General features: G+C 38.3%; 1 protein-coding gene across 6 annotated transcripts in view; it reads left to right on the top strand.

Annotated features, from left to right (window-relative positions):
- Positions 1-12666, top strand: part of Zeb2 (zinc finger E-box binding homeobox 2) — a 132222-nt gene that overhangs the window by 91430 nt on the left and 28126 nt on the right. For 4 of the 6 annotated variants that reach the window (XM_021658570.2, XM_060390119.1, XM_060390116.1 and 1 more), the window contains one exon: positions 3201-3272. In XM_021658570.2, coding sequence (XP_021514245.1) covers positions 3201-3272 — 72 coding nt within the window. The remainder of the gene's footprint in view (positions 1-3200; positions 3273-12666) is intronic. The other 2 variants (XM_060390117.1, XM_060390115.1) reach the window with 1 other exon arrangement.

The raw sequence follows: 12666 nt of genomic DNA, 5'->3' as shown, positions 1-12666 counted from the left end.
GGAATAATTAATAACAATATAACAAATGTACAGCCCCAAACTTCTTTTTAAAAAGTTTAATTAAAAGAAAGAAAGGAAGAAAGAAAGAAGGAAAGAAAGAAAGAAAAAAGAAAGAAAGAAAGAAAAAAAGAAAGGAAGGAAGGAAGGAAGAAAGATCAATGGTTGAAAAAAAGCCAAAACAGCACTGTCAGCCTGTGTAGCTTGTGAGTGTAGCAGCTTTTTTTGTGTGTTGGTCATGGATCATAATTTCAAGGCTCTTAATATACAATGATCCATATGAGTGCCTTGCACACCCTGCTGTCCCCTGTAGTTAATGGAGACTGTGATGTAAGTGCTCTCACCTTTATAGTAAATAAACAAGCATTCTGGACTCAAAATAATTAAATAAAATGTAAATCCCTAATATCATTAAGCTATTTAGACCAAGAAAGTTACCCAGCTATTACCTGTCTGGCTCTAATGATTGGTCATGATTTACTGTTCTTTTTCTTTATTATTGTTCTAAAAGTGCTCTGATGTGGTGCCTTGATGTCTAATGAAAAGAAATCAGTCTCAAAAAGCTCCTCATTGTTTATCCTGACTTGTAGATAACACATTTTTCTTCTGATAAAATATTTTTCTTATTTATTGTTTAAAACACACAATATAGACAATAATTCTAATTCTGGTGTGTTTTATTTAGGAGTGTTTTCTCCCCGGTGCCTGGCTGTCTGCAGTCATACCTCAGCACATAGCTTTCCCCTGAGATAAGCCCCTCTCCTTTGCTCTTTCTCCCCTACGCTCTGTAGTTTGTCTGCAGGATGCAGGTTTTGCACTGAAGAGTGTAGAGGAGTTCTTACTGTGCCTTTCCGGTCCTAGCACAATCAAAGTTTTGTGTTTGGAGCTGTCCTTGACATTCTTTCGTCCCACAATGGGGTGGACACAGTGTGCTGGAAACCATGACATCATTATCATTGACACAGACTTAAATAAATCACCTGCATCTTAGCCTTGTTCTGCTTATTCAAGGATTCTCCATCCTACAGAAGAAAGTATACTTTATTTTCACAAGCCTTTAGCCCAAGGGTGACTGGAAAATGCAAACTTTTACAAGTGTTTGAAAAATAAATATACTATGTGGTTTTAGACAAGTATTGCTGAGTCAGAGGTCTGTCCTGAAAAAGGTTAAAGATGAGGAAGGAAGCCAGTGAGGCTTGCCAATAGTTGAGGGGAGGTATTCCTAAAGTGTGTATTATTATGTCCTTATGAATGTGGATTTACAAAGACCCTAACACCTGAGAAGGATCCACGACTCATCTTAGTAGAGTGAGTTTAGTATCCAAAAAGGAAAAAGGCTGGGCTCATCAAGTTGGAGTAAATGCTTTCCAGGTAAATGTGGCACCGTCACCTCTGAACAGTTGTGCAATATTTGGTAAAAGAAGGTCACAGCTCATCAATGCACAAAGGGCCTAGTACATGTCTGTGTAACTGACATTTAAAAATCTGGAAAGCAGACACTTACTGTAACTTCTCTTTACCTTTTCATAAGAAAATGACAACAAGGAAGGAAGTGCAGCAGAAAATCTTGGATATTATCACCATTATGTAGAAAGTAAAAATAAATAAATAATAAATAAATAAATTTTAAAAATAAAAGCTGTTACCTGGTTTCCCCTCAGTGACTCATTGTGCTCTCAAATGGAAAACTTACGATTCTTGTGACTCTTGGCTACCAGAAGTCACATGATATAAGTGAGGACAAAAGGCACAGAAGCTATATTTATTTCTAGTACTGAACTCAGAAATACCTATTTTGTTTCTTTCAAACAAAAATACCAAAAAGAGCTTCCCAAACCACTGATTATTACAAATGACAATACAATGGTGATGTGTATTGAACTTCTAAATGTTCCATGCCAAATATCCCAGGGAATATATTCCTGGAATAAAGGAGATGCCTAGGGTCAGGAGTTAATTTGAAGTGGGTACAGAGTCTAAATAAATATTACTAAAATTATGTGACGAATGGTATTAAATTAGTATCTATGTGTGTTTGTGCATCTGACAGGAACACGCTGTTTCAGCTTTGATTCCACATACAGATAGAGTCAATTTTGCTGTAACATTTTCTAGTAACTGTTTTTCCACCTCAGTAGTGTATTATGTGATAAACAGAAAATAATCTGGATAAATTTGAGAGTTCTACTTACAGTTTCTCGAGTTTTAATTGAAATGATTACAGCACAGTAATTTTCATCTTAGATCATGTTCTGTTCTCATTAGCATTGTCACTGTAAAGCTACAATTTTTTTTTAAGTCCATGTTATGTTTGTTTATCTGAAGTATTTTGAACTGGCAGCTTGCCTTGCTCTGCCTTCCCACATACTCTATAATATAGTAGACAGGAACATTTCTTATTTTCTCCTTTAACTGAGAACATTACCATTTTCAAAAATGGCTTTTAATCATTCATGAATTTTCACCTTCAATTTTTAATCATTCATGAATTTTCACCTTCAATTCTACTATTTTTATTTTTATCTTAACCAAAACATTGTTTTCTCTATATTTTTCATCAGAAAATGAAAATGATTACTTGTGGAGGCACAAATGACAAATGCTTAAAACAAAATGCTATTTATGAGAAATAGGGGAGGAGAAATAAAAGAAAAAGACTTTATAATTTTATGCAAAACAGTAAATGGATATTTTTAATGCATCTGAAACATTAGCTTGTAAAATGAGGCATTTCAAGTTTTGGTGTACAAAATTGAGAATTTCTTTTTAAAAGTATGCTTGCTTAGACTAACACCATCATAGCTATAGTAAGAAGAAAGAAAGCATGAAAGTAAAATGAGATACTCTGATGTGCCACTAAGCACCCAGAGTTAGCAGTCACTTTTGACTCAACTCTTATTGAAAGAAATAACATCTCCCCACTGTTTGTCACTAGAACTGCCACCAGAAGAAAAGCCCTTCGTTTGCTTCAAATAAGCACCTCTGTTTTTCACAGCTTGCAGTGATGCTTAAAGTAAATAAGTTCTTGTGCAGCCAGCACTGTTGAATTCATTCAATCGCCTGAACAAAGCTACTGTTTACAGGTCTACAACAAGCCTTTTCTATTTCTCTTGAAAGGCTCCTCCTTGTTCCTATGTTTGGCATGCTTAGTATAGTAAGCCTTTCTATAATTTTCAAATGCTAAAGATGATTTTCTCCCACAGAAGAAATGAAGGAAGATTATGATGCTATGGGGCCAGAAGCCACGATCCAGACCACAATTAACAATGGTACAGGTAAGTGACATTTGCAAGGCAACACCATGTTTGTTCCGTGTCATGTGGGTTTCCTGAATCTGATAAAACACAGACCATTTGCACCTCCACGATTAACAAGAAGTTAGACTTCACAGGTCTGGTTTTCTTTCAAGTTTGAATTTGCCACATCTTTTACTTTATTTGGCAAATTTGTCTTCTATTCTACTACCATAATGCCTCTAAAGCTCTAGAATATTGAATTGTATGAATGGACCCTTTCACAGCGTGACTTATATGAATTTCTAGTTGTAATTTTTATCTTAAAAATATATTGTTAAATTATAATACTATATGCTGGTATTAGCTACCACTTGATGTCTGTCACCGAAAAGTCAAGTGATATGATGTAATACAGACTGCAAAATAATTTTGCCAAAGCCAAATTTCCATTAACATTCCCTATAAAAGTTAATCATTTAATTTCTCTCAAATTCTCTCTTCCCTTTTAAATCTCTGCATCTGCTAGAGGAATCAAATAATATTTCTCAGACAGACTTTTAAACAAGAATTAACAGTTCTCTTCTCTTTAATTAAACTGATGGATAAGCAGCAGGGAGACAGGAAGCAGTGTTCTACGGGGCCCACTACTGCTGGAGAAGTGCGGGAGGTTAAGGTGACAGTCCGTGCTTTTCTGCCAAACACTAAGCAGCATCTCCTCTTGCAGCACAAAGTGACCCAGACTCACTGTGCGCATGTCTCTTTCTGCACGGCCCTGTCTTCATGTTTCAAACAATCACCCACCCCACTGTTACAAAGGCTAGCACAGTCCCCAGTTCAAAGTCATCTCCTAAAACCAAGCCAACCACATTCATTGAACTGCTTCCCTTCAGCCTGACAATGAGAAACTGTGCAGTTTTATGTGGCTTCAGACATGTAAATAATTAAGATGCTATTCACACTTGCTTATTATTATTGCTCATGCTATCTGTACATACTCTTATTAGTAACTTAAGAGACTATCTTAAGTGCAAAGTAAAAGAAATAATTTTTTTAATTCTTGTTTTTTTCTCCTTTGAATAATGTCAAATTTAGTACAAAACTGAAAGTGTACAACCATGTGGTTCTAGAAAAATCATAGAATCATGCACTGATAATTCCGATTTCTAGATGCAGCTTCAGCAATACCTAGATTACGACCGTGGGCAAATCAGTTCTCCTCTTAGGAACTTAGTTTCCATATCTGTAAAATGCACATGGTGAACTAGTTGACTGCTCAGAATATTTCTACTTTTACTATTCTATGTTCCTGGGATACCTTTTTTATAAAAATAGACACAACCCTAAAAAATTTTATGTAAAATATAATAATAAAATACCATGAATTAAGTACTCCCCTCGAAAATGCTGGTTTGTGAGATCGCAAATGGCCTTAGGTTCCCTTAAAGAAAACTGTTAAGTCTCAGCTTCAAGCATTAATAAAGCTGATTTCATTTCCTTTGTGAGCACTGAGAGGGCAACAAGGTGACAATTTAACAGCCATTGTGTATACCTGAGTCCAACATGAGGTTAACAGAAATTATTCCAATCCAGGGGGGTTACAAATCAACCTTGAACACCCTTTCACCAGGTTGAAGATGCCTTTTCTCCTAATATTCACTGTTTCTTTGACTTCATATGTATTCAGTCAATAAGTAAATCAATACAGGTTCATTGAGTGTTTTCAATCTAGTCCCTGTTGTGTGCATGTGTGGGAGAAGATGGGCCAGGAAGCCTAAGCCATGGTTATTATTTAATTTGGGATATAAGCTTAATTCACAAGAAAAATACAAGCAGTAAGTGAAAATATGTGGTAAATAGGCAACAAATGGTAGGAATCATAATTATTTGAATTACAGAAATAGAAAAGATCCTGCAAAGTGGAAATTTGTATAGGTTTTATGAAAGAATTTGATTTTGTTTTGTTTTTCGAACACAGGATTTCCCTGTGTTGCCTTGGCTGTCCTGGACTTGTAGACCAGCCTTGAACTCACCTGCCTCTGCATCCCAGGTGCTGGTATTAAAGGCATGTACCACCCCACCCAGCTCAGAAAGTTGAATTTGAACTAAATGCATTTTCTGTAGTCAGGAAGGCACAGGGAAGGAAGATGTGGAGTATGTAAGCCAAAGGCGGGGGTGGAGGTAGATGCTAGTCAAAGGACAGTAAGTGAAAAGACATGGCTGAATTAAAGGGAACTTGTGGAAAATAAAGTTGTAAATAGAAGGCAACTCTTTGAGAATATAAAGAGAGCATAAAAGGAAAGAAGTTGGGTCATGTTGTACCATCATGATGTCTCTGGGGAAAACCAGACTCTATAGCCCTATTATGCAGCACTGTTATGCAGCCATGAAGTGGTTTTTAAAGAGTTTGTCATAGGTGGTGAAGTGGGGAATTTTCGACAAGACTTCTTAATAACTGAGTGGCACAGGTAAAGAGGACACGTATATTTGCTATTTCTGGATCAATAGATCTACTCATCTTTGAGAAGATCTTGAATCAGTTTTCAGACACATTTTCATATAAAAGTTATATGTACAAAGTGCACATGTGTAGATGGTGTGTGTGGTGGGGAAAAGTGCTGGGTGATTCTTTTCATCTTAACTGAAACCAAGGACCGAAGGAAGCATGAGAGTCATGCAAATATATCCAGATGGTATTTAACTGATAAGACTGCGAGCTTCACAGTGAAGAATTGGTTGACAGTGGGCCTTTTGGTAGGTAGGAAAGAAATATCAAATTTACTAGAATAAAAAAAGGTTATAGGGAAAGAGAAAAAAGAAATCCTGAAGCAAAAGGTTTTATGAGGACTTTGCAGCCAGTCCTGATGAGACCTGATAAGATAGCGTTAGATGGAAGGGGAAGAGGACCTCCCCTATCAGTGGACTTAGAGAGGAACAGGGAGGAGAAGAGGGATGGGATAGGGAGGGAATGAGGGAGGGGCTACAGCTGGGATACAAAGTAAATGAACTGTGATAATATAAAAAATAAAAATTTAATTAGAAAAAAAGAAAGCTAAAAAAAAAAACTTCAAAAACGGAATGCTGGGCAAGCACGTTGGACTTGGTGTTTAGAAATTTAGTGGCACTTTTCAGTTTATGACTCAATCATCTCACAGAATAAGCATTTTGTTTTGTTTTGCTTTTCTTCTGAGACATAAGTTTAGTATGTTTTAACACTTCCATATTTTTAAAAATTGAAATAGCGCACCTTTTTGTTGTTGTTGTTGGATTGTTTGCTTGTTTGAGTCAGTGTTTCTAGGCCAGGCTGGCCTCACAGTCACAAGCGTGATCTTGAACTGCTGGTCCTCCTGACTCCACTTACTTCCCAAGTACTGGGATGACAGGCATGAACCACCATGACTGGTCTTTCCTCTTCCTCCTCCTTCTTTTATGTGCTTTTGAGGCTGACCTCTGGGTGCCATGCATGCTAGGCAAACACTCCCCTGATTGAAACACATCCCTAGCCCTTGACATTTCTTCTTAATACAGCAGCCCCTCATCTCCTCTGGAGTCCTGGTCTACAGAGCAAGTACCAGAACCACAAGGGCTATGGACAAATCCTGTCTGAAAAACAAAACAAAATAAAACAAAATTAAATGAGGGCATCATAACTATCTTCTTCCTTCACATCAGTTGTTCATTAACTTCCTTAGAAAACAAAAATATATTTAAAAAATTGTGTGTGTGAGAGAGATCCATGTACTCATTAGTATAAATGTGAGCCTATGAGTGGGTGTGCACACATGAACATGGTCATGTTTAGGCAAAGGTTATATTGATATAAACACTCTGCACCTTTATTTTTGGACCTGGCGCTCATTAATCTAGCTAGATTGGCTGTCCACTGTGCTTCAAGTATCCACTGTTGTCCACCCCTATGTCTTTAGCACTGGGGTTATAAGCACATACTGTCTTATCTGGCTTTTTACATGGGTACTGGAGATCTAAAACTGAGCCATCTCTGTAGGTTCTCCCAGACACATAACACAATACATAAATGACTCATCAATCAATCTCTTCTTTTCTCTTTCTCTTCATTCCCACCTCTGTGTGTGTGTCTGTGTGTGTGTGTGTGTGTGTGTGTGTAGTGTGTTCCCAACACAGATTAACCTAGAATGTTCTTGGAACATTCTAGGAACTCACTGATTAGGATAACCTTAGCTGGCTGGCCAGCAGAGTCCAGGGATTGCTCTGTCTCCACCTCTTCCATACTGCAATTACAAGTGCATGCTACTGTATCCAACATTAGATGAGGGGGGTGGTAAAATCAACATCTCACTTTGTTGCCAGTAGCTCACTAAGTATACCAGGCTGGCCTTTACCTCATAGAAATGACCTTGCCTCAACCTCACTAATGCTGGGATTAAAGGTGTGCCACCAAGGCGTGGCCATATCCAATGTTTTCACTTTCCTGGCTGAGCCATCTCCTCAGCTACTGACTAGACAATTTCAAAAAAGTTTGACATCCTGAATCACTCCACAAGTTGTTACAACTCCTTCCATTGTTCTGCTATAGCATTTAAGGTTCAAGTATGAAAGAAAGTTAGGAAGGCTATTCATTATTATTGCATCTATCCAGTGTGTCTTCTACCTCATTTCATCTTGAACCAGCGTCCTTAAATTGTAGAAGAGGAAGATTTAATAGTGCTTATATATAATAATGATATAATATATAATAATGTCAAATATGTTTTTATTCTTTCACAACTGACTACCATCAGGATTCATTTTTTTTCCTCAGCCTGAATAACCATTAATAAACAAACACTCACTCTTCATTTGTTATTCATCTTAAGCAGACAAAATTTAAACTGAGGCTTGAGGGAAAAAACTTTAAAAAAAAATGGAATATTTAATATGTGCCCTCAGGGAACATAAAATTTTATAGGGCCATAGTAATAGGTAGACAAAACTTGCAAATAATAATTGTTTTTTCATTATCTCTGCAAATCAGTGGTCATTTATTGAGACCCTACTAAGCCTAAGACTATATTTTGTTAAGCACCCTGGGGAGAACAATGAGCAAAGAGTAACCAGACCAACAAAGGACACATGAATGAGAAATGTGTGCCAAATATTTAACACAATATTAAGACAAATACTTATTCATTACTAACCAGTGTTATTATTTTTAGTTATAACAATATATGTACGTGTTAAGTTGTTTCATTTGAGATGCACCAATCTATGTGGGTCCAAAGGCAAAGTGTTGTATATTGTGGAGTTTCCTGACAATTGAGCTGGGTTATGTTAGACGTAGAGCAATAAAAAGATGCCTGGAGATTTCAAGAAAAGTTCTTGAGGAGAAGAGCTTCCTGAACATGCCTCTGGGGAAAGAAAGCAATGGAAAGCCTGGACGTATGAAAAGAGACTGGGGAAACTATTAGAAGGGCTGGATGGGAGAAGGGGTAGCAGTTTCTTTGTTTTGGTTTGGTTTTAGTAGTGTGTCAGAGAGGAAAATGATAGTTGAAATGAACTGACCAAGTTTAAGGTGTTCAGGGCATATTTCTCATGTAGCTTGTGCTCGTGAAGTGAACAGGAAAACAATCTTCAGTTACCATCAAAGAAGTAAGAGTAGGAATGAAATCTTGAGTAGAAATGGAGAGTGATTGCTGTGGACCATGTAGAAATTCGGTCACCATCAAGAAAGAATACTCTGTTTTGAAAACACAGCCTGCAATCAGGTACATGAATACTTAAGTCTCTTTACACATACTTGATATTGTAGGAAATAAATAAATAAGAAAGGAATATATCTTAGTTTGATAAGGCAAGAATAATAAAAGAATAAAAATTCAAGTTCCAATATGAACTAAGGCAAGCGTCCAAAGCAGCCCAAATAGACAGACTGAGGGACCTCTCTGGACCTGGTTATTGTGAAGTGCCTGCTCTAAGGAAGTTAGGAATTAGACGATGAGGATGAGGAAAATGGGGAATTAGAAGACACACATACCTGGTTTTGGTTCTGAAAGATTGTACTGTCTCGACCTTAGTGAAGTATGGAGACTAACTATCCATGTTGTTAGACTGGGGGGGAGCACAGTTTGGCATGGATTATTATATGTTCGTTTGTTTTTTGAGACAGAGTCTCAATATGTGGCTCTGACTGTCCTAAAACTCACTATGTGGACCACACTGGCCTTGAACTCACAGAAATCTGCCTGCCTCTGCCTCCCAAGCGCTGGAATTAGAGGTGTGCACCACCTTGCAGGGAGGACCATACCTTCTAACCACTGGTAGCCTGGAGGAAATGTAGTCACAGGACATATATCATTTTACTTGAACTATAGAGGCAGTGCCCTAAGACTTGATGCATTGAAAGATAACTTTGGACTTCAGAGCATTATAGTTACAACCAGGCATGGCAGAAAACATCTCTAATTCTATCTAGCCTTTGGGAGGCAAAGGGATGATGGGGAGTCTGAGGCCAGCCCTGTGCTACATAGTCAGGAATCTGTCTCAAAGAAACAGAAAATTCTTCAAAACGTTTTTAGAATAGACTCGGAAGGTCAATGCTAAGTTGTGCTTCTCCATATTCCCCTCAATATTCGTAGTACTTTATGTAGTGCTGGTAGTTAATAAGCAGGTCATTTCTTGAGTTAAGGAATAAATTAATGATGAGTGAGCTTGTAAAACAGGGAACAGTGGTTTGGATCAGCAGTGTGAATTAAGAAGTAGTTTGACCCAGCCTCTTTGCTCTGTATGTCAAGACAGATGCAAGCAGGAAGGGCTCTGCGGGAAAAGCCTGTGAGGGATGGGATATTACCACGGGCTGACATAGTTTCATTTAATCTGAAGGAGTGGAACACATGTAGGAGGATGTCATTAAGCATGTGGGGGGAAAACAAGTAGTATGTGAAATAGGAAAGCAAAATGAACCGTGAATGAAGTTCCCTTTCTGTCTCTCACTGTTAAGTTTAAGGCATACTTTCTTTACACTCTGAATATACACTCAGAATAGCCAGTGAAATAATAGCTTATAATGATTCATCTTTGCAGGGTGCTTTGGAGAGTTGTAATTTATTGAGTGCATTTGAAACTTGATTAAAAATAAGAAATACTAAAATTAGGAAAAATGCAGTCCTTATATGTTAAACAGAAAGATTAAGCATCTCTAGGAGAGAATCTGAAGAATTCTTCCTTCTGCCTAGTGTCCTGGTTCGCTTTCTGTTGCTAGGATAAACAACACAACCAAAGGCAACTTGAGGGGGGAAATGTTTATTTGGTTTACAGGTTGTAGCCCATCACTAAGGGACACCACAGCAGTCAAGGCAACAGCTTTAAGCAGAAGCCAGCAGAGAAATGCTCTTCACTGGCTTGTTATCAAGCTCATGTTCAGCTACCTTCTTTATACAGCCCAGGCTCTCCTGCCTGGGGATGATGCTGCCCACAGTGGGCAGGGCCCTCCTCCATGAATTAGCGATGGGGGAAATGCCCCACAAGCATGCCTGCAGGCTAGTTCTTCCCATGTGGGTCAAGTTGACAACCAAAGCTGGCCATAATGACACTCAGTAATTCAATCCGGATCACCATAGAAATAAACAAAGAAAATGAAAGGGAGGCAGGGCAAGAAAAAATAAAAAGATGTAGGATTCATCAAAGTAGGAACACTTTCAGTAAATAAGTAAATTAAATGTACAAAAGAAAAGCTTGTGGGGCTCCTGTCCCCTCCAGGTCTTTCTATCTCCCCCTTTTTTCATAAGATTCCCTGCTCTGCCCACAGCTTGGCTATGAGTCTCAGCATCTGCTTTAATACCCTTCTGAGTAGATTCTTTCAGAAGCCCTCTGTGCTAGGATCCTGTCCTGTTCCTTGTCTTCTCCCATTACAGATGTCTATACTGTTTGCCCTTCTGAATGAGGATTAAGCATCTTCCCTAGGGTCCTCCTTGTTGTTTAGCTTCCTTAGGAATATAGATTTTAGTATGTCTATGGCTAATATCCACTTATAAGTGAATATATATCATGTGTGTCTTTCTGCTTCTGAGTTCCTCACTCAGGATGACCTATTCTAGTTCAATCCATTTGCCTGCAAATTTCACGATTTCCTTGTCTTTAAATTGCTTAGTAGTATTCCATTGTGCAAATGTACCACAATGTCTGTATCCATTCCTAAAAAATTTAGGCTAAGAGGGACCTGCAGAGACCAATGCTCCAACCAAGGACCATGCATGGAGAGAACCTAGACCCCTGCTCAGATGTAGCACATAGGCAGCTCAGTATCCAAATAAGGGGAGCAGAGTATGTCTCTGACATGAACTCAGTGGCTGGCTCTTTGATCATCTCCCCCTGGGGAGGGGCAGCCTTGACAGGCCACAGAGGAAAAGGATGCAACCAGTCCTGATGAGACCTGATAAGCTAGGGTCAGATAGTAGGGGAGGAGGACCTCCCCTGTCAGTAGACTAGGGGAGGGACATAGGGGGAGAAGAGAGAAGGAGGGTGGGACTGGGAGAAGATGAGGGAGGGGGCTACAGCTGGGATACAAAGTGAACTAATACAAATTGTACAAATAATACAAATTGTAAATAATAATCAATAAAAATAAAATTAAAACAAAGAAATGTATAGACATAAAAATGAGGAATAATTTAACAGCATATGCCACTAAAGTTGGCATCTTAATTGGCTTTTCTCATACTAATTTTATAATGTAAGAATGTGACATTTAGAATTATTCACGTCCTTGTGATCCTTTATGTATCTAAGTCCTTCTCAAATGTTATTAAATCAAGCATGATAAACAAAAACTACAAAGATGGAGTGTTTCTCTCTCATGTTGAAATCACTATGATGTAGTCGAAAGAACAATGGGCCAGGAGTCATGATATGTAACCTCTGTATCCAGCTCTTCTGAAAACTACTTTTGTAACTGTGTGACTCACTCATTAACCTCACTCCATCTCGGTGGCATCAGCTTGTTCAATGAGAAAATCAGCCTAGACGATTTGGGCTTCCCTGCCCTCACCCTTTCTCCTCATGAAGCTGTCTTGGGAATCCTAAGCTAAGAAGATAAAAGCTGCGTTGCTGATGTGGGAAAGGAGACTCTGTGCTGCCTGAGGCATTCACCTCGCACCAGACGCCACGCCTGTAACTAGGCGGGTCTTACATGTATGCCTTTTTTTTGTCATTTAATTACCTTTACTAATAAGTTGAACTTACTAGTTCTTAATACATCAATTTAGAATGTAAATCATGTATATAAATTTTTAAAACTAAGATGAATAGAAAAATGACACAGTTTCCCATTTGAATCTAAAAGGATTCTTTCCCTAAGGATCTCCAGTTCTGAAGTTTGCTTTGTCCCTATAGGGGACAAATGTCCCTATAGGGACATACATCCCTATACTGTCCTGTCTGTGGCTTTCATTCCTGATCATTTTAACAACTTTGAACAAGGTAC

Source organism: Meriones unguiculatus, chromosome 8, assembly GCF_030254825.1.
Source record: "Meriones unguiculatus strain TT.TT164.6M chromosome 8, Bangor_MerUng_6.1, whole genome shotgun sequence".
Taxonomy (NCBI): domain Eukaryota; kingdom Metazoa; phylum Chordata; class Mammalia; order Rodentia; family Muridae; genus Meriones; species Meriones unguiculatus.
The sequence above is the reverse complement of the archived record's forward strand: the minus strand, read 5'-3'. Positions and strand labels throughout refer to the sequence as shown.